General features: G+C 43.7%; 1 protein-coding gene across 1 annotated transcript in view; it reads right to left on the reverse strand.

Moving 5' to 3' along the window:
- The window catches only part of tenm1 (teneurin transmembrane protein 1), a 190,295-nt gene that overhangs the window by 165,539 nt on the left and 3,154 nt on the right, over window positions 1–21,602 (reverse strand). Inside the window, exons 2-3 of the mRNA XM_084941232.1 lie at window positions 8,171–8,443; window positions 4,169–4,501 (exon numbers count right to left, since the gene is read on the reverse strand). Of these exons, the coding sequence (XP_084797358.1) occupies window positions 4,169–4,501; window positions 8,171–8,387 (550 nt within the window). The 5' untranslated portion in view covers window positions 8,388–8,443. The remainder of the gene's footprint in view (window positions 1–4,168; window positions 4,502–8,170; window positions 8,444–21,602) is intronic.

The following is a 21,602-nucleotide window of genomic DNA, read 5'->3' on the forward strand; positions in this document are numbered from 1 at the left end:
CCTAACTAATAGGGTTGCAAACTCCCAGCAAAAAAAAAAAAAGGGAACCACCCCCCACCCTCCACCTCATGATGCTTAATCGACGTAATCAACTTTAATTTGATGCAGTGTGAAAAAAAAAATGCAAAGAAATAAATTATTTTTCAAGAATAATTAAATAGATTCAACATCTTTCTTCAACAGAACAGCAGACTGCACAGATGGTATCTTCCCAAAGGAAAAAGTACTATAGCTTACTAGGGTATATTAGACTTAACAGTTACTATATACAGTAATGGACTTCTATATATTTTACATAAGATTAAAACTTTGGGTGTAAGATTCAGATAATTGTTTATTAAAAGCTAGACATTTTAAATGAGAATAATAAAGAAAAGTATGTCTTTGTGCCCCCTTTTCCCTGTTAATGCCCTATCGGCCCCCCTGGCTAAACTTTGCTAGATCCGCCCCTGCACAGTTACCAGCCGTCAGCTACGTAGAAAAAGATCCTGGTCTAGAAAGTAATATTAAATAAATTCTAACAACAGATTATCAAGGTTAAACGTGCTGCTGTTGTTCAGCCGCTGGTTTCCTCTTTCTGGTGCAAAGTGGGCCAAAAACAAAGAAGAGAGACGATCAGCTGATCATTAATCAGTTTCATGATTGAAGTAGCAGCAGGAGAGAGAGAGAGAAGAGGCAGTCGCTCCATATATCGGTTGTTAAGCTTAACGTGGGAATGCTTTACAAACATTCAGAGATGAACTTACACACTTGCTTTATCTCTCTCTGGGATCACTTCCTCAGAGATGAAATGCTGGTTTGGTAGCGAAGCTACAAATACACACAGCCGCTCTATCACGGGAGCACACTGCTCTGACGTGCTACGGTTATGAGCCGAGTTACGCAGTGTCGCAAGTTTTGTGAGGTGCTTTTTTTGATATTTAATGGATCGGATTACATTTTTTATTTCTCTCCGATATCATATCCAGTAATTTACGTCAGTATCAGACAGATACCGATATGTAATATCTGAAAAAAATATTTGTAATAGGTTAAACAGGATTTCTCCCGCACACGGGACTAAAGCTGCAGAATCTAGTCTATAAAATTTACAGAGCCCCTGAAACTAAGGAGGTGTGTGTGTGTGTGTGTGTGTTTCATTTGACCACAGTTCTGCCTGATTCACTTTGATTTCAAGTCCACAAAAATAGAACTAGTGAGCATGACTGGACTTAGTCTGTTGCTTACAGCTGAATGTGGGAGTCTTCCCTCTAGGTTTATTAATATTATAAATCCCTGCAGCTACAGAGGGAGGACTGATACGTGCATCACCAAAGCCAAAGATTTGTTTTGTGCACATTTATGCATGCAGCACAACAGGGATGGCATTCTAAATTATTCATATATACACCTAAAAACATAAACAATCAAATGGATTCCTTAGCTTTGCTACACTTACACGAGCTGTCACACTCAGACTTACACAGTTTACAAGCTCAAGTCAAAAGATTTATTGCATGCTGGCCACCCGAGGCCTGAACTCCTTCAGTCAGTTTTATTGTCCAATCCATTTATTCTGCAATACAACTATCGTCTTTCTGATGATTTGTTATCGTAACACGTATGTTTTCTCACTAACCTGTAGTTGGTACACCTTCAGGTCACTCACTCCGGAGCATTCCCAGCCAGCTCCTTTTGGGATGAACTACTTTAGAATCAGTGTTCACTACCACTCCAGGTTTCCAAGTCTTATGTAATGCTTTCCCAGATAAAAGTATACTGCAGCCCATAATTTTAGACTGACACCTGGTTGTCCACATACATTTGTCCATGTCGTGTACGTGTGTGTGCATCTCCCAGCAGTAAACTCCAGCTGAACTACACTTTCTTTCTACTGCCAATCTCCTCTGTTCTTGCGATGAACTGTCGTCAATTCGGGGTGTTGATGTTTCCCTGAGTTTGTCAGCAGGTCTGACTGGCGCTCGAAAATGCCTGCAGCCTTCCTCAAGGGAGGTGTCACAGTTGGACACACCCCCCCCCACCACACAGCCTCCCACACACACAGGCAAACATGAAAGAGAATAAAGATAGACGTCTGTACAAATGTGGCTTCACACACAAGCTGAATCTCCTTTTCTTTTACTCTTTCTTAATCTGTCGAGCCCTCTCTCTATTTTCTCACACCTACACACACACACACACACACACACACACACACACACACACACACGGGGACTAAATTGACTTGTCAGCTTCAATCAGACCAGGAACAAAAGGATTCCTGCCAGTTTGAAGCTGACATCATTAATAGGTTTGGGGGGGGGTGAGCTCTGAAGACAAAGGGAGTGCAAGGTCGGGCCGACTTAAAATGCACTTTCATTTTGGCAGGGACGTTAGCTTTTTGATTTCAGCCCCTTCACGCCAACATCTTTTTGCGAGTGCCTCTAACTTTCATTATCGCCGGGAACAGAGGGGTGTGTAAGACTTTGTCGTGCTGATGGAGAGAAATGTGACATCCATAATACATTTCCTATTAGAGGATGCCACGCATGGACACACCTGGCCATGTCTCAGAGAGAGATGGACAGGAAGAGGATAAGAATAAATGGGCTGCTGCCGGTGGTGGAGAGGGAATAAGGTTGCCAAGTAAAAAGGATACGGACGCAGCAGAGGAGCATAGGTGTGAGTGAAAAGGGGGGAGAGCGTGTTCTTGAGAAAAGTTTGGAGAGAGAGCCACAGGACATGCATTACATCATCATGTGACACATGAAATCCACACATAAACCAGCTTTCCTGGCGCACTGTAGCAGCAAAGCCCAACACTTTGAACATTTTAATCCTCCCCTCTTACGTCTGTGACTTCATCCATCCTTATTCCCTGCTGTCTGCTGCATTCAAAGCTGCCTCCACCTTTTTTCTTTTTGCAGTTTTAATTCTGACCCCGGATAAAGACAGAGTCCCTCATCTGAAATGGTAATATCTTTGGACCATATGCACACAGCCATCACAAATTGATTACTGTGTACTGCTGCAAGCATTCCCACTCTCTCTTACACTCATTTTCAGTGACGCTGACTTCCTGTCCAGTGCACCAGCTATTCCCAAGCATCCCAAAACCTTTCTAGCTCCTTTTTCGCTCTCTCCTCTGTCTTCCCAGTCTTTCACCATCTTTGTCTAGCACTCACTTAAAACTAGCGTCTCCTTCACCTGTTTTACCCTCAACCACTCATTCCCTTTTATTCTCATTCTAATTATACCATTACATTACCATTTCTATTCTCTCATTTGCATTTTTTGCTTGCCCCTTCTCCTTCCCCCTCTCTCTTTTTCTCCATCACCCTTCCTTTTCTTAGCCACTGAATACGTTCCACCTTTTTTGCGGCACATAAACAGACAGTGCCCTTGGGGACGGGTTGGAGAGCTCTGTCTTTGTTTGCGTGCACCTCTAACTAACTCTCCATCTGCAGGGAGCCCAGCCAAGCCCAGCAGCGCAAGACAGATAGCTGGCACCATCCCAGGCTTTTCTCTAGTTGGCCCAATATCTTCCCCCCCTCCCCACCTCGCCTGCCTCTCAACTTCTCCTTCCTTCTAGGCTAGAGTCTTCCCACAGAGGCGGTTGTCAGCTGCCCTCAGGCAGCCAGTCAGGCACTGTAGACATGGGACCGCTACAATTCCTTTAATCCAAAATCTCCAATCCTTTTTCCAACTCATATTCTGTGGATGTTCATCACTGGACTTTCCTTGAGCTCAGAGTCAACCCCAGCTTCACCTTCAATAAGAGCTCACTTCAGAGACTAAATAACCAATAGTACATTTACTCTATTTAGTCACATCAAATAGCCTTCAAAGAAAGAGGAACTTAAGCATTAGCTTTAGTTCAAACACTGAGAGTTTCAATCACGCAATTGCCCAGGGGTGTAACTTAAATCTCAAAAAAAAGAAGAATGTTAGGGGTTGTTTTTCTTTTGCGTTTATTGATGAGACAGGTTTTTTTCTACTCTTTTCTATAATGAGGCTATAAGTGTAGGATGTGAAACACCATCTCACTTCACCACATGCTGCATTCTCCTTGCTTGTAGAAAAGAAAATCATCAAAGGTGTGCTACTAAATTATCTGCCAAGCCGATCTCCACTGCTGATGGACAATCCCATTAACGAGTAAGAAGAGAGCGTTTTTTTCCCCACTCACCATTGTCAGGCTCAGACTTCCTGTCGTGCTCGGTGTCAGTGAGAGAGAGGGCGGAGTTGGCGCGGCTCGTGAGGCAGGAGCTCTGCTCAGACTTGAGGCCGCGCATCCACATGTGCTGCAGGCCGTGAGCGGGAGACGGGTCCACCTCCGGCTCCGTGTCCACGTCCGAACCCACGCCGAGGGAGTAGCCGTGGCTGTGGACGTGCCCGGTCGGTCCAGAGCACAACACTTCCTCTTCCTCCTCCTGATGCTGCTGATGCTGCTGCTGCTGCTGCTGTTGGTGGATGTGAAAGTCTGGGCTCCTCAACTGCCCGGCCTTACAGAAGTCTAAATCTAGAGGGAGGGAGGGAGGGGAGACATGCAAAATGAGCTCGCACAGCCAAAGAACTGCAAAGCCTCTAATACTGGCGTGTGTTTTTTATTTGCTTCAACGACTAAGCTGACCAGGTGTTTGCTAGAGACAGGCATTTACAAGCCAAACAGCAAACACCTCCCAAATTATTCCAACAGGCAGGCTGTTATTTGAGCAAGCATTTATTAAAAGTTTTTTTTTCTTCTTTTTTTTTAGCAGAGGTCCAAATCAAAATGCCAGCCTCAATTTTTCTTAACCATTTGCAGTTAGGCTATATCCTGTTCAGGCTGCCTGATGTGTGTTATTGAGCTCGAGATGTATTGAACTGCTGCTCAAACAGAGCACTGATCTCATCTATATTCTCCTTGGTGGGGTGAAGAGATCAGATAAAGATCAAACCTTATTAATATTGACTCAGACTGAGGGAAAAATTGAGCCTCATATGCTTTCAGGTATTAGAACGCCCTCCAATCCCGAGCATCAACCTGTTATCTGAGAACATCAGATATACTGTGTTAGTCCTCTGGTTACACTTCAATTCAATTCAATTCAATTGAGTGCTACTTTTTTTTTTTCCTGTAGAGGCAGTTGAGTAAATTTTCTTTCTCACCACATGAGTTTTCTGTTTAGAATGTATAAGTGGAAGTGAAGGAACTGATGTAATTGTGAAGAAATGAGGGCATCAATTGAAATCCATACAGATAGCAGCCTGGTACCGCAGGCCCCTCTGAGAACACAGGAAAGAAACACTTCCCTTCCTTCTCACTTAGCGCAGCTAATACGCGTGTTAGGTCAGGTCCTCTGAACATGAACCGCAGTGTTTCAATAAAAGCCGCAGTCCTGTTGACCACTCCATTGACCAGCGATGTGTCCTGCTGTGCCTGTTTGATGGGGTCAAGACCAAGTCTGGCTCACATACTGTTCTGCTGGAATTAAAGCAGCCAAAGATTGGTCACCACTACACACTACTGTTTAGCTCAAATTGGCTGCAAGAGGGCAATTTGGAAGCAAATTGGCCATTTCCCAGTAGCAACAAACACGGATTGACTGCAAACTGAAAAGTTGTCTAACCGCTTTGTTTTGAAACATATTTATGATAAAACAAGAGGCCGAGGGTGGAAGTGATTAGAGCGACAATATTTTTCTTTGAAGAACTTCCCATTTCCTGCCATTACAGTCACCCGCTCAGGCCTCCGGACAATTTATGTGACTGTTTTATATTACTGTGCTTTCTTCCAATCTCGTAAGTACCTGTCATGAGCAAAAATCATTATTTGCCAACCAGTCTGGGTAAAAACAATCACAAGAAAGTAGTCTGAATATGATGTAAAAAATCCCTGAATTGGATCCCAAATTTTAGCCTTGTGTTTCTTTCTCTGTTTGAGTTAAGAGCTTACACATTTAAAAAAGTATTTCTAACGCTTTCAATCAAATATGTAATTAAACTTGGGGTCATATATAGAGTCCACGTTGGGACTGTAGCACTGTTGCCTCACAGAAAGAAGGTCCTGAGTTTGACTCCGCCGTGTGGCCGGAGTCTTTTTGTGTGGACTTTGCATGTTCTCTCCATGTTTACGTGGGTTCTCTCCAGGTTCTCCGGCTTCCTCCCACAGTCCAAAGACGTGCATTTATTGGGGTTAGGTTAATTGAGGATTCTAAACGGCCACTCGCTTTTTAAAATCTATTCTTAATTACAGATTAGGTTTGATTAACTACCTGAAGTCTCTCTAAAAGGAGAGAAATTCCGAGAACCCCCCCGAGACACTTTTAATTGTTATTGTGCACGCTTAGCAATAATCTTTGTAAACCTAATGAACTCGGGGCACGTACATTGCCCCTCTGTGTGATCGGCTGGGATCATGCGCAGCCCTTTTATTTATTTGTTTATTTTTTGGCTCTTTTTAGTATAAGAGTTGGCAGGAACCTTGTATGTTTATGTATATGTATGTTAATAACAGAGCAATTTACAGAGAACTTCTGGTTTTGTCTATTTGGTGTCATCAGAAGGTATTTTGCAAGAATGTGAAATGAATTAGTTGGAAAAAGGTTCATAAATAATCAGATTCTTACTTAATTCAAATATTTAAACTGTGATGCATTTCTGGCTTTCTAAACAGCATGCTGAAAAAGCACGAATTAATTAGCATCCATTAGTAGGGGAAAAAAATGTAATTATTTTGGTCATTTGTTTTTCAGCTCTGTAAAATGGTCACGTCGCTGGGGACCTGGCTGTCTATCTAACCATCTATCAACAGTATCGGTCCAAAGTAAACAGGCTTAGCACAGACAGGTGCAGCGCAGAAAGGAGGTGGTGTGGGATTAAATGGAAAGAGAGAGGAATTTGTAATATTAGTGGATAGTGAAACACGTGGGAAAAAGAAAAGGAAGGATGGGAACCGGAAGGAACGGGAGGAGAGGGCAAGATGGGGAGGCTTAAAAGATGAAGGAAAATATGAAGAACATGGGTGGGGAATTAAATGAGAAACGAATTGGCTGATCTTTGTCACGAACACCGTAATCCATTAAAAATGTCACTGGAGGCAATGTCCCCCCTTAACAGTTGGTTACTTTGGTAGGGTATACTATATATAACTCTGTGGCCCAAAGATGAACAGATGTGCTTTGCAGAACCGGCTGCCATTGACATTTGAAAGGCTGCTTTGGGGGGGTCTCGTGCACCTTACCATATGACACTGATGGCAGGGGATGTTGTTTGTTATGGAAACAGAAAGGCGAGTAACTGCTGAAAAAGGCAAGTGCAAGTGCTCTTTTGACACCGCAGTGTCGTGGAATATATCGAGGCAGCATCATTATGACTAATGGCCATTGACAGGTTGCCGTATGGACGAACAGGATGACAAAATCCATAGCAGGTGGCATTCAAACCATGAAATCCCTGGAGCGGGCCACTTGTCAGGAGTTGTAACCGTTATGAATGGCTAATGTCGCTTGTTAGCATGGTGGGTAGGTCTTGCAGAGGAGCACAAGGTTGAGGTAGTGGAAAGAGTATCTATTGATCACCATGAACCCTGCACAGTGGCGTGCTCCCGATGAGGCGCTGCTTCTCTTTTAACACCACACATGACCTGCATAAAGGCCATCCATCACAGCGCATGCTGGCCCATTTCTCCTCCTGTCACCAACAGGGAAGAAATTTTTCGGTGTGTACGTGTCGGGGTGTGTGCACGCGCGTATATGCAAGCGTGTGTGCATGTATGCGTGCCTCTGTCTGCCCGTGTCAGTATCTGTGTGTGTGTGTGTAATGAAGGGTGGTGTTCCACCCCAGGTGAGGCCAGAGAGGTTTGGGGTTGACCTAGTTTAGCTGTGGGAGAGAAATATCACCTCCGTGGAGAAGAGGTAATTGGCTGCCTCCGACTGTCCTTCTGGCTCATTGTGGACTGTAATAGGTAATTCACAGAGGTCTTTTTAAAGACCTCTCTGTGTGTGTGTGTGTGTGTGTGTGTGTGTGTGTGTGTGTGTGTGTGTGTGTGTGTGTGTGTGCGCGCGCGTATGAGTGTGTCTGCCTATCTGTTGGTGCCAGTATCCATTTGAGTACACATACAGTATCTTTGCAACCGCGGACGTATATTTCAAGGTAACTATATCCAGCCTAAGCATGCCCTGATAGCATGATAAGCGTGACCTTGTACCTTGTTGGGGTTGGCTGTAGTTGCTCTGCCTTTCCCGATGTGAACCGAGGGTGAGGCGAAGCTCGTGTGTGTAGTCAGGCAGGGTCTCGCGTGATGTGTAGGAGCGGTGATGGGTGCGCCCATCCTCACTCTCGTCGGATGAGCTGGTGTAGGACATCTCCATTTCATGGCGCCCCTTAGACAACGGCTGGTAGGGTTTGCTGTCCATCTCCTCCATGGCTCGCAGGGCTCCACTTTAGTCACTCAGCACAGCCACAGCACAGAGCACAGAGTCTGGAAGAAGGCGAGGTGGGTGAGACCAGGGCAATGGGGTAGAAACAGCGAGGAAGGGAAAAGGGCAGCAGGGAGAAAGAAGAATGGGCCAGCGGTGGAAAATGAAAGGAAACAGGGGATAAAACGGACAGGGGCAGAGGAGAAAAATAGCGCAAAAGTCTATTATTGAACACAGTGGAACAGTATTGCAACATCTGCTCATTCCAATTACAGCAGACATTCATAAACAGCATTTGGCTTCTTTCATATTTCACACCAAAGGTTAGCTCCAAATCAATACGCGCAGAAGGGACCACGATGGTAGCCATTATGTCCGCACGTGTTTGAAGAGAAATTGGCCCAAATAAAGCAAAGCTTAGTGTTCTGTCACTTGCGGTTTCTATTTTTCCTCTCGCTACTTTAAGCTTTATCTCTCTTTTACAGACGAGCATTGACAAGCTACGAATAAATCTACAAATTTGTCGCTGAGAGCCGTGTCTCTCACTCTCATTAAACGTTGTGACTCACCAGATTCTGAAGTAATGATGAAATGCTATTAGAAGCCAGTCTTTACAGTGTCATTGCCCTCCCGAATGGAGTAATGATAAATCAGCTCTTTTGGCTCTATTCAGCTCCGATTCTCTTGTTCTTCTTTCAACCACATCAAAATCTGCTTCCGATAACGTCCATCGCTATATACTTATACCGCCAAACTAATGATTGATTGGGACGACGATTAGAGCACAGAAGAAGTGATTAGAAAATACTTCATTCATATTAGTTCTCTTTCATCGTGCCCTGCTCGAGGCCTTTCCAGCCTATTTCCTGCAGTTATAAAGCTTCTAAATGGAGCTTGAGAGGGTCATTGCTCATAGAGACAAAGTGCTATGGTATTGACCTCTTCAGGGAGTCCTGTAGTCCATATATCAAAGCCATTAGAGCGTGCCTGCTCAATACCTCAGAGATCTGCGGCATAGGGTGATCACCACCCGCCTGATACAAGTTTACAGCTGACCTTTCTACCACTGCAGTAACGCTTTTATTCCACCTGAAAGCCTCCCTAGCCTGGCCTTGCACTCACCCTCCTCATCCCCTCCACGCATGCACACACACACACACACACATGCAGACCACCCACTGACCTCTGACAGCAAACAGTCAAAAAATGGGCCAAGTCACTCGCGCATTCATCTTGCACATACCCCCACCCTAAAAGCTCAACACTAGCCTTTGCTTGCATCCATCTTTCCCCCTTTAAGCACAACAGGGCCTTTTAAAGTGCACAAGAGCATTTTCTGTGCAATTATCTCACTTCTCAGTCCGTACAGTAGCGTACAGTAAGCTTCTCCGGACTCACTCGCACGCACGCATGCTTGTGGTTCTCTCTGCAATTACGATGCCTTTCATTTTGATTGGCAGAAGTTATTGCAAGGAATCAAAGCCCGCTATTATCTCAGCTGCCCTGTCAGAACGGGATTGACTGGTGTCACCTTCTCTCTGGTACGGTGAGGAGCGAGTATACATTACCCTGTGAGCTCTGAGCTTGCTTCAGGCACTGACTGCTGTCTGTCTCTACAGAGGCTCTCTGTCCCGTTTTATGTCTGTCTTACATTTACACAGAAAATGAAAGACTGCAACGCGGCACAAAGGGGCATCATCTTGTTCCTCCGCCGCGCGTTTGAACTCGCACAGACGGTGTAGCGAACATTGCTCCTAATAAATGTAGTTGCGCTTGTATGTGACATGTATAATTCCCTCTTTCTTGTACCGGTCCACCTCTGCTTTCCCTCCTCCCCGCTCTTCCCCTGCCTCGCGCGCTCTCCGCCCTCCACCTCGTCCTTCGAGGCTCCTGCGTTTAGAGAAGTAAGCCTGCTGGCGGGGGTTATTCCTGCTAATTCTAGCCCACAGTAGGGTGCCCATTAGGGGGGTTGATTCTCGGTTTTGATGTTGAACCCTGGAGATTGTTTCCTAGAGCCAAGCTTGTTTCAAACAAGACACAGGGGCGTTCTCTAGGACAAGTCAGCATGTGCCACCTGAGCTCAACACCAGGTGAGATTCACAGCTGAGGAATAACCACCTTGGGGCAGAGTGGGCACATTGGCTCAGCTACTGGCAACTCTTCCAAGAGAACAAGCACAATTGCTCTGAAAAGGTCCAAAGATGTTGTTATAATTAGCTCCGTGCTAGAGTAAATTTTTAATATGGGATTCTTTCAGACCTTCCTTACAAGGTTTGTATCATCTCTCATCATTTATTTATACACTTGTAGAACACGGGACTACACGGTGCATTTGTTAAGCTAAGTGCTTCATTGTATCACCATACTGCCAGTTACTAAAAATGATCATAGTCTGATTGCAAATGCAAAGACAGACTGACTGGTAGACTGTAAAAAAAACGTATAAGCTATAAGATATGTGTCACAAATCGATTATGGGTGAATATTTTTATGCACTGACAATGTGCATATCGCTCGAATCTCTTATTCGTCTGTGAATAGCATAATAAACGTGTTTCTGCTATGAATGGAAAGCAGTGATAAAATAGAAATAGAAAATCTATTCTAACTTGTTAGATAGACACAAACAATATGGGAAACATATGGGCTGTTGCTAAGGTGATCAAGCAGCCTGCATCTTAGGAGGAGGAGCTATGTATTTAGTATAACTTTGAATTTAGTTTGAGCAGTTCTGGCAGCCAGAAATATCTCATTTTTGCATTCTTCATGGTTGTTAATGTTTTCATCGGTAAGGAGATTATAGGCCTTGACCCTGGAGGTACATTATCAATATCTGTTTGAAATGAACACTGAGCTTTTTCAGTGTGTCAAAAGCAGCCACAATCACTGTCTTTATTTCACAAACAGCAACCCTGGAGGCTGAAAAAGGAAGCCAAAGTAGAGATGCCAAAATTCACAGTTCACTTGAAGCAGGCTCTAAAAGTGAGTCAATCTCCGTAGTCTTCAATGTTAAAAATGCTGAACTTTAAAGAGGAAATTATTGGGATTACAGTCTGGAACAAAAATCTTTTTTTTTCCCATAGATAATTTTTTTGCATCTCTGCAGCTATCAAGGATTATGTTTTCTTTTTTTTTATTAGGTTTTAAAGTTAGGGGCGTGGCCTCTTTGACAGACATCTGGATGCTTTGTGTGGTACAGCTCATCCACAAACTTTGTGTTCCAGTTTTGATAGGTACAAGTATTTTATTTGTGTTTTACTTAGCACTGATGGTATAATTTGTATAATTATGGTCAATGCGAGCTCCAGAAAGTCAAGACTGCACCAGCTATGTTGGAGACTTCACGTTAGGTATGTTGTTGACTACTACCATCTTTTATACCAAGGGTCAGCAACCTTTAAGACCCAAAGAGCCATTTGGACGCGATTTCCACGCAAAAGAAAACACTGGGAGCCACAAATACTTTTTGACATCTAAAATGAAGATAACACTGTATATATTGTTTTTTTTACCTTTATGCTTTGTGTGAACAACTAAGGCGTGTTTCTTAAATCCATGAAGTGCTACAGAGAAAATTACATTTTATTTATGTAATTAACACATTTTGAACTCTTAAAGAAATATAACAAAAGAAAAAAGAACCCAGCTGAACTAAAATGATCCAGCAAACAAAAACTCTTGAGAGCCGCCAGCCTTATATCGCCTTTGGGCTTTTGGAGCCTTGACCTGACTTTTAAAAAAATAATTGGGAAAAAAAAAGCACTATGCTGCTGAAAAATGAAAAATAAATATTTGCAATATTCTGCCTAAATATGTATTTTACCTGGTTAATGTGTGTGGCGGGGCGTGGTCTGCAGTGCCGCTGCAGGGGAGGCGGACGCACCTGAGCGGCACCCGCAATCGCACCTCGCCGCCTTAACGTCTGTGCTCTCTATGCTGTTGTGTTGGTGTGTGTCGGGCTGTGAGCTTTAACACCGGCTGTATGCGTACAGCAACCGTGTGTGAAAAGTGGTCAATAAAGGGATGCTGAAAAGCATGTTCATGCAAACATCGTCGGGTCTGCCGTGATATGTTTACAATGGGACTTCTGCTCCTGAACCTCTGCGCACAGCGTCTGCAGATCGGGGCTGTACGAAGTCACTTTCATCTTTATGCAGGACTGTAAGGTGTTTGTTTTTAACATAGTTCACGGTGGAGCTGCTGACATAATGTGGATCTGAAGATCCAGAATTGTCTACCTGGGGTTGAAAGTCTCGATAAATGCACGGCGTTTCTGCAGTTACACCGGCTTCCGCAAGTGTGACGCTTATTTTGAGTGATCAAAAAAATTATAGAATATCATTTTATATTTATATTTCAATATCACAATAATCTTCCAATTTAGAACTACAAGTTAAAAAAGAACTAACATAAATAAAATACACTTCAGCTAATTACTTAAAAAAATAATTTATTTTCCCAAACCACGCGGAGCCGCACTAAAAGGACTAAAGAGCCGCATGCGGCTCCGGAGCTGCAGGTTGCCGACCCCTGTTTAATACAGTCTACTTGATTGTACAGCAAAATATACTGCTTAAAAATGTAAAGAACACCTTTTAATCAGAGTAGAGCATCAAGTTGATTAAATTTCTGGGACATTGATCTGGTCAGTAAGTAGCAGAGAGGGTTGTTAATCAGTTTCAGCTGCTTTGGTGTCAATGAATTTAACAACAGGTGCACTAAAGGAGCGACAAGGAAACAACCAGCTAAACAGGAATGGTTTCACAGGTGGAGGACACTGACATTTTTTTTTATCCTAATCTTTTCTGTTTTTTCACTAGTTTTGATAGTGTTAGTGTCAGTGTCACTACTGGTAGCATGAGGTGATATCTGGACCCTACAAAGGTTGCGAAGATAGTCCAATTCCTCCAGGGTGGCACAGTCTCATGAGCCTGGAAGAGATTCCAGGAAACAGACAGTTACTATAGGAGAGCTGGACTGGGCCGTAGAGGGTCCTTCACCCATCAGCAGGACTGGTATCTGCTCCTTTGTGCAACGAGGAGTAGGATGAGCGCTGCTGACTACAAAATGACCTCCAGCAGATCACTGGTGTGAATGTCTCTGACCAGGCAATCTGACACAGACTTCATGAGAGTGGCCTGAGGAACTCGTCCTCTTGTGGGCCCTGTGCTCACTCTCTAGTGCTGTGGAGCCTGACTGGCATTAGCCATAGAATACCAAAATTGGCAGGTCCACCACTGGCACCCTGTGCCATTCACAGATGAGAACAGGTTCACCCTGAGGACATGTGACAGATATGAAAGGGTCTGGAGAAGCCTTGGAGAATTTTATACTGCCTGTAACATCATTCAGGATAACTGGTTTGGTGGTCGGTGAAGGCCTGGAGAGGCATATCCATGGTGGGACACGCAGACCTCTACAGGCTAGTCAATGACACAATGAGTGCCATTAAGTATCATGATGAAATCCTTGGACTCATTATCACACCCTACGTCAGTCCAATGGGTCCCGAGTTCGCCCTGGTGGATGACAGTGCTCTGCCTCATGTGGTGAGAGTCTGGAGGCAATTCCTGAAGGATGAAGGAAATGATCAAAATGATCTAGCCCCCATGCTCGCCTGAGCAAATCCAGTAGAACCCTTCTGGGAAATTTTGTTTTGGTCCACGGATGCTGCCAGGTTGCACTTCAAACTGTCCAGAAGCTCAGTGAGGCTCTGGTCCAGATCTGGGAGGAGATCCCCCAGGACAACATCCATCATCTCATTAGGAGTTCTCACATTATCAAGGATGCATGTGAGAGCCATACAAACTGCCGGGGACCATTTTGAGTTGTTACAATGAAATTTCAAGGAAATGGACTAGCCTTTCACTTTGATTTTGGGGGTTTCTCTGAATTCAGCCCTCTGTAGGTGGATAATTTTCATTTCCATCAAACAACGTGTCATCTTTTCATTCCTAACACATTACTCATCCATATCAGTATAAATATCCAGCACGACTTTTTCCCATTGAAATTTGACGTTTTCAAAGTGCACCTATCATTTTTATTTGAGCAGCTTGGTACAAATCAGAGAATTCATAGGTAGCATCAGTGTTGATTCAGTATGTGGGGACTACATCCTCCTTATTTACCAAACTAATACAAAGTGACAACACTGAGTACAACACAAGCATCATGTTGCTTTGTTATCCCCTTCCAGTGCTTATCCACTGCCACTAGCCATTTTTTCTATTTCTTATCAATCCCTCTTACGCACACACACACACACACACACGCACGCACGCACGCACACACACACACACACACACACACACACACACACACACACACACACACACACACAGTGACACGGGAGTGATAATCCATGGCTACACAAATGCAATAATATCTAATGGGACCCTTCACCCACTTGATCCTCCGTCCTATCTGTCTATTTATTCAAATAGTGCAGCCATGGACAAAATCTGCTTAGAGAAGTGATCGAGGCTCACATACACAACTTGCTTTTAAACAGGATTTACGCTCCGAGTCTCCTCTGGAGGGGCGGGGTCCCTCAGATGTCCAACAGCAGCGACGATAACACAAACAGCACGGCCGAGATTGTCATGTGAAAAGGCAAGGACCATGAGGACAAGTCAAAACCGATTTACGCTTCCCAATCTCAAATGAATGTGCTGAAGTCATGAAGCAAAAAGAAGAGAGAGCATGCAAAATGGAAAAAGAGAATGAGGCAGAGAGAGGATTGGGGCCAGGCAGAGGCAGTGAAATTGAGTTTCAAACTGGTAAATAAACAAGGAGGACGGGGAGAGCAGAGTGGCATCCAACCATATTAGTCCTCAGATTATTGATACAGTATCGTTCCAGGATTACATGCAGAGAAGGCTCATATTTTCATAACAGGCCGGAGACCCCATGTGAGTAGGAAGCTAGTTTCTTTGTTAGCTCTAGCCTTTATACGTTTCCTTGAAGCTTGTTTGCACAGAGACAAGCTAATTCTGCTCGCTAAACAGGCCCGGCGAGTCGCAGGAATGACGATGAGGAACCTTGAGAAAATATATTCATGCCACAGCATAGACTTATCGCCCCAGATGCTCCAAAGTGAAGTTATGACAATCCTGTCGCTGTTTGCAGGTTTTCATTTTGTCTACCATTACAATGGCTTAATCATCAGAAGCAATCGAGGCACAGTCTGTAGCTGCAAATGCAGATCCAGGCTACAGGTCCTACGGGAGTAAACAGTGAGCTGTCAGAGAGAGAGCGCTTCTGCTAAAGCGAGGGTGTATTTGTCTCTGTGTGTGTGTGTGCCTCCTGTGTGTGTTTGTGGCTGTTTGCATGGAGAGATGGGAGGAGGAGGTGTGTGTGTGTGCGTGTAGGGGGGATAGGGCTTAAAAAGCTATCTTCTCCATTCGTTAGCACCACCACGGTTCCTCAGGCATATGACAGGGACGACGATGACGAGCGGCCCTGAAGGACCCACAGGACCCTGTTATACCTAAACCACCCACAACACAACAAAAGAGTGCACCACCCACTGGGAGCCCTCGGCTCCCGCTGAGAGGAGGGAGGGAGGGATGAACGGCGAACAAGGATAAGGGGAGTGATGGATAGATAATAAGAGATGGAGAGATTTCACTATGAAAATGGGGAGCATTGAAGGATAGAGAGATTGCCAAGTGAGACATGGAGTGATAGAGGGTTTTAATTAGTGGATAAGGGCTAGCTATCTGTGGGCGGCAGCAGCACTCTTGTCACGTAGTTGTGCTTTCATAGCTGACCAAGCCTGAAATCTCTTGCTGCTAATGCCGAATTTACCAGCAGAACACATACTGTAGCACACAAGCACACACACACACACATATAAATATATATAAATATATATATATATACATACGCATGCTCGGACACATAAACCTCAGCATACAGACTTTATTAGCTTCTGGGTTTGAAGATGAAACACACACTGACAATCATCCACAGACGGACACACACACACACACACTCAGTGCCCTTGCGCCTACAAGTTCTTATAGCATTTCACGCTAGCTGACAAACAGCACACTTGAACACCCACATGCCACAGAGGCTCAACAGTCTTCACTGGCCTTCTCAGCAAAGGCAGCATTGTGCGAACCCCGCTTGCTGTTCCTGTGTTGTCGTCGCAGTGTCTTTCACCATTCAGCCTCCGGTTCACCGTACGCCCTCATTATTCCGCACACCGTATAACCCAAGGTTAATGCATCTGCTTCATGTGCAAAGCAAGTCGTATAGGTGACACGTGTAGCCCTGCAAATCCTTGTTGTATTCCCACCCGTGTTAGAATGAGAGCATGACCAAGAAGCAGGAAATAAAGTCTGCGTGCGTCCGCTCACGGAGCAGATCGGCCCTTGTCAGGAGCTGTCAGGAGCTGTCAGGACCAACCTGGGCCATTTGACTATTTATAGTGGACATGGCTCAAATCCCACATCAGTGCTTCATGCCTGAGCAGTGTGGAGAAATCCATAAGGTCCTACACTATTCATGCTCTCTGAATGTGGCCTAGAGCGAGGGAGTAGCTAAGCTTTAACTTTTCAAAGCTTTCTTTTATATCTTGACTACAGTTATGACTTTTTTCTTCCTTTCAGATCTCGACTAAGGTAGCCCATAGTCTTTTTTGTCTCCCCCACTGCTTCTTTCTATTCACACTCCGCTCTTCTCTGATCTAAAGCCCTCTGCTGATTCCCTAGAAGGCCGGAGAGCAAACAAGAAAACACAAAATATGATGCAAGTATGCAACAGCACACATGTACTGTATTCACATCCACTTGAAGGGGCACACGGGGATTTGACCGCAAATACGCACACACACGGAGCAAGAGACACCACCCAAAACCACTTAATCAATATTCCTGACAAGGCAAAGCCTTATTCAACAGATTTGATATTCCTCCTCTCTCGCAAGATAAATACATGTCACTGTCCTCCTCGGCGGACTAAAAGGCTGTTCGCACTAACTCGCTTTGCAAATAAAGCTTTACATCATGAGTGACAACCTCCTAAGCTCTCTGCATCAGCCACTGCTTGGAAAAAAGCCTCTTTCAATAATGCATTTGACCGCTAAAACCCTCCCAACACCCAAAGCCAAGCAAAGTGGCAGCATTAGGGATGCAAAATTAATTGATAAATCAATGCCATTGATTCCTGAAATTGGATTTGGTGACTTGCGATTTAGACAGTATTTCCTGTGCGTCCTCACTCATGAAGTTGTTGATTACGGAGAAATGAGTGAGTAAAGAGCATTAGTCCTCCAGAGGAGCAGCCGAAACGATGTACTAGTAGCTGTTGAGCAGCCCAGCAGATTGATTTCTGAATGCTAAGTGGGCTAATCTTCCGTCTGCACTGTTACAATTTGATGCTTCTCAGCCTCTGAAAACCAAGGAGCGTGTAAGAGGAGATCTTTTTCTTTCTTTCTTTCTTTCTTTTTTTTTTGTGGCACTCCCAATGCAAAAGTCCAGAGGGCTCCTGCTGCTCCTCAGATCTCTTCTCAGCCCTCACCTTCACTCTGATTCTCCTGGCGGCTCAGAGACCGAGGCCACGGATGGCATTCAGCAGCCTCACACAGGAAAATACTTCTCAACAAAGAGAGGAGCAGCTATTCAAAGACCACGGGACTCAGTCGGGAACAAGCCGACGTTCTCGCAATGCTCTTTTGTGAGCTGACAAGACAGAAGCGATAGGCTGAATACATCCCACCTATACATCTGTTCAATTTATATAAACATATAAATCCGCCTCAAGGTTATGGCAGACAGTCTGTTTAACCATGCTCTGAGACAGACATAAAAATTTCGAGCTTTCACCAAGAATGAATGCAGGATTGTTAGAAATGTGTATTCAGTCCTAAAGGCTATAATATATATGTGAGACCCACAGACAGGCCATAGTGAGATGTAACAGCGAAAGAGAAGAGTTGCAGATTTCCAGATAAACAAATCACATAAATTTGAAATCAATAGCACACATACTGTAAAATGTATTTACAGTTAGGAAGTGGCAGAGAGACATTTGAAGCACTTTTTCCTTCGATATCTCAAACCTCCGCCTTGCTTTTTCATTTACCCTGCATCTTATTTTCCACTGCAGTCCTTTTTTTTCCTCCTTCCTCAAAATTTGTTAGGCAAAATCTGCAGTGGGCACATTCCTCACCAATTTGCATTTCTCATTTTGGTTCCTGTCAAATGAATCACTGTGTCATCCGAGCACATTAACAAGAACAAAATAAGGATTTTTTCCCCCTAAACAATTCCTTTTTGAGACCAAGGTGGGGATGACACGCGAGCGCATCTGGTAAAATTTCAGATTTCGGGATTGTTACGTCCGGAAACGTGATGTACAAAGTCTGGTTCGCATGAAAAATGGCTGTGCAGCTCTGCCGTTCTCTGGTTTTCTTGGAGTACATATTGCCTTGTTTTTTTGGTCTTCCTTTTTTTCACATCACTTTGCTTTGTGCAGTTTGGCTTGACATCCTGGCTTGCAATCAGCAAAGAATATGTGTCTCTACAGACAGAAGTCAATTTGGTGCGATGATGCACGCGCTTGAAATACATCCCTGAGTTCACGGTGGATCAAGTCTCCTCCTTGAAATTAAACCTGAACAATGAAAACAACTCACCTCCTCGCAAGGCAGTGAAAAACACACCCAACCCAACCGTACTGTACCCTACTGTACATTGCATTGTGCAAAATGTGGCTTCCAGCAGAGATGCATCAAGCACCATTTTGGCGCTATTCATCTTTTCTATGAGTTAATAATTCATGATCATCTAGAAAGTAGAGCTATGAATATTACTGATGATACACATGAGGCTATTTACCAGTCAGCAGGAAATAGATGAACTCGTTTAGCGGAGAGATCTACAGTGTAATATCACTGTGTTTTATAGTGCTAAATAAATCATTTCATGGGCATGCAACAAAGCTACTGATGCAACTCATTCATATTGAGTTATTAATCACGGTCTTGAGGTGCAACTGTAGGTGTGTGACGTGCTGTTGAGCTTCATTGTGCGCTAATATGGAGCAGACGTGAAGGCGACTTAGTCTCCAGTTAGTAACTTGGCTAAACCATGGCTGTTTGCTTCACCCTCAAGGTGGATCGTGCGCAGTTTTTCGGCATATCTGACGCATCCAATTTCAGCCGGTACCCTCTCCTAATGGCTCCCGTGTCTGCAGGCGATAAGCTAGCCAGTGCCAGCTGCCCCTTTGTCCTCTGTGTGAACAAATGCAGGATATGATATAATTGGTTTAAACTTAATTATTTTGACACTAATTCCAAGATGTGAACCTGGAGGTGAAGGACAATTTATGTGGTAATAAATTGGGAAAGAAACAAAAATTGATTTTTCTTCTGCTAAAGTTGTCTGCTGACTGGATTAATAAAAGATTTTACAGTGGGATGCGTGTCCATGTAGAAGTGCTTTCTATGTGTGTCATTAGATACTGCATTGTCATTTTTTACGATAGTTGCAGTACAGCAATATCAGAAAATAAAATACTGTCATGAAAGAAAGAATTACACCGAAATAGCTCAGCGATTGACTGAAATAACACTTATCTGCTAGGGTTAAAAGTAATTACTCAAGCAAAAATATTCCATATTGCGAGGTTATGGCTCCTTCTAACATTAACTTGTTGTTTTTTTATGTTTGCGCTTGGGGCTCTTGGGCTGACATTTAAAGGCATCACTACAAATTCTAAGAACCATAATTTCTTTTTTTTTTAAATTGCAAGAAAATGTATTAATCGGCGATGAAAAAGATTGTCTGCTGTATCCCTGTGTGTAATATAATTCAACATAAATACGCAAATTAGGTCCTCAAATTAAAAATATTCTGACAGCTTCTCTATCTCAAATTTCTGTCTAGGTGTGTGGCATCAGCGCTGGTCTTCACACACGCACACCTCTTGACAAATTAATCTCATATTTTAAAGAGAGGTAGAGTGGGCTTGACCAGCCACCCTCTCGTGGTTCTGATCCTTCTGTGTGCAGACTAGAAATCTGAAAGGAGGGGGACCAGGATGAAAGTGGAGGAGTGTGAAGGGAGGCTGTGATTGCACTTTTGCCATACAAATCTCACATAACACCTGAGTAGTTATGGAACTGTACATAGTTCCTGACTGTTGCCCATAGCCCAATGGAAGACGACAAGAGAGAACAGAGGGCTGGAGATGCCAGTTGAGACTTAGCAGAGTACTTTAAAGGAAAGTGCCTCGGGCATATACTGTATCTATGCGTCTGTAGGTGTGTGTGTGTGTGTGTGTGTGTGTGTGTGTGTGTGTGTGTGTGTGTGTGTGTGTGTGCATGTGTGTGTAGCATTGGCAAAGAAGGTGATTTTGGTTACTATTTCTATCTGTTTCTCTGTTGCTGTCGGTCCAGGTTTTGGTTTAGACACACACACACACACTAGTAAAAAAAATCTTCAAAGCTTAATACGTAACTACTGAATTCTTAATAATGGTCAGTTACTAGAAAAATACAATACATGATACTTACTGAAGTAACATTTTGTGATATTTATCAATAAATGGCGACCAAATATCTAAGAGTTCAACTGTTTTGATGAATCTTGTTTTTATAATTAGCTGTTAATGAGTCTGCAAAGCCATCAACTGAACCATTTTCATATTCACTGCTTTTTTTTTAGCAGTAATCACTTTGGTACCAACCCTGCTTTCTTATTCCAAGTGCCTGAATTGTCAAGTCTAAATGATGTGCTCACTATGTGAGGTTTTTATAGGGTAATTTGGTAGCACTATATTGCTTTTGTATTTCCTTTTTTCAAAAAAAAGAAAAAAAAATCACAGGCTGGCAATTTCCTTGCTGCAGAGGCCAACCACAGGCGAATGAATAGAGGAAACGTTAATTAGCACTGCAGGATTTGTTAAACAATTCCTCTTGAGGATGGAGCAGCATTGCAGCAAGAAGGTAAATATTTGAAGTTGTACAGTGGTTACATCTCTAAGTGTCTACACTGCGTATGTGTGTGTGTATGTATATGCGTGTTTGTGTCTGCAAGTCTAGGGGTCTAGCACTCTGATTAGCTGGCTGGCGTGAGCGCTTTTACTTTGAAATTATCAGCCGGGTGGCGAACGCAAACGCATTTTATGCTTTTCCAGCAATTACATTCTTACTATATGATGGATATGCAGAGAGAGAGAGAGGAAGAAGAGGAGAGAGAGGGATAA

This window comes from Perissodus microlepis, chromosome 2 (assembly GCF_051167445.1).
Source record: "Perissodus microlepis isolate ML-2025 ecotype Zambia chromosome 2, ASM5116744v1, whole genome shotgun sequence".
Lineage (NCBI taxonomy): Eukaryota > Metazoa > Chordata > Actinopteri > Cichliformes > Cichlidae > Perissodus > Perissodus microlepis.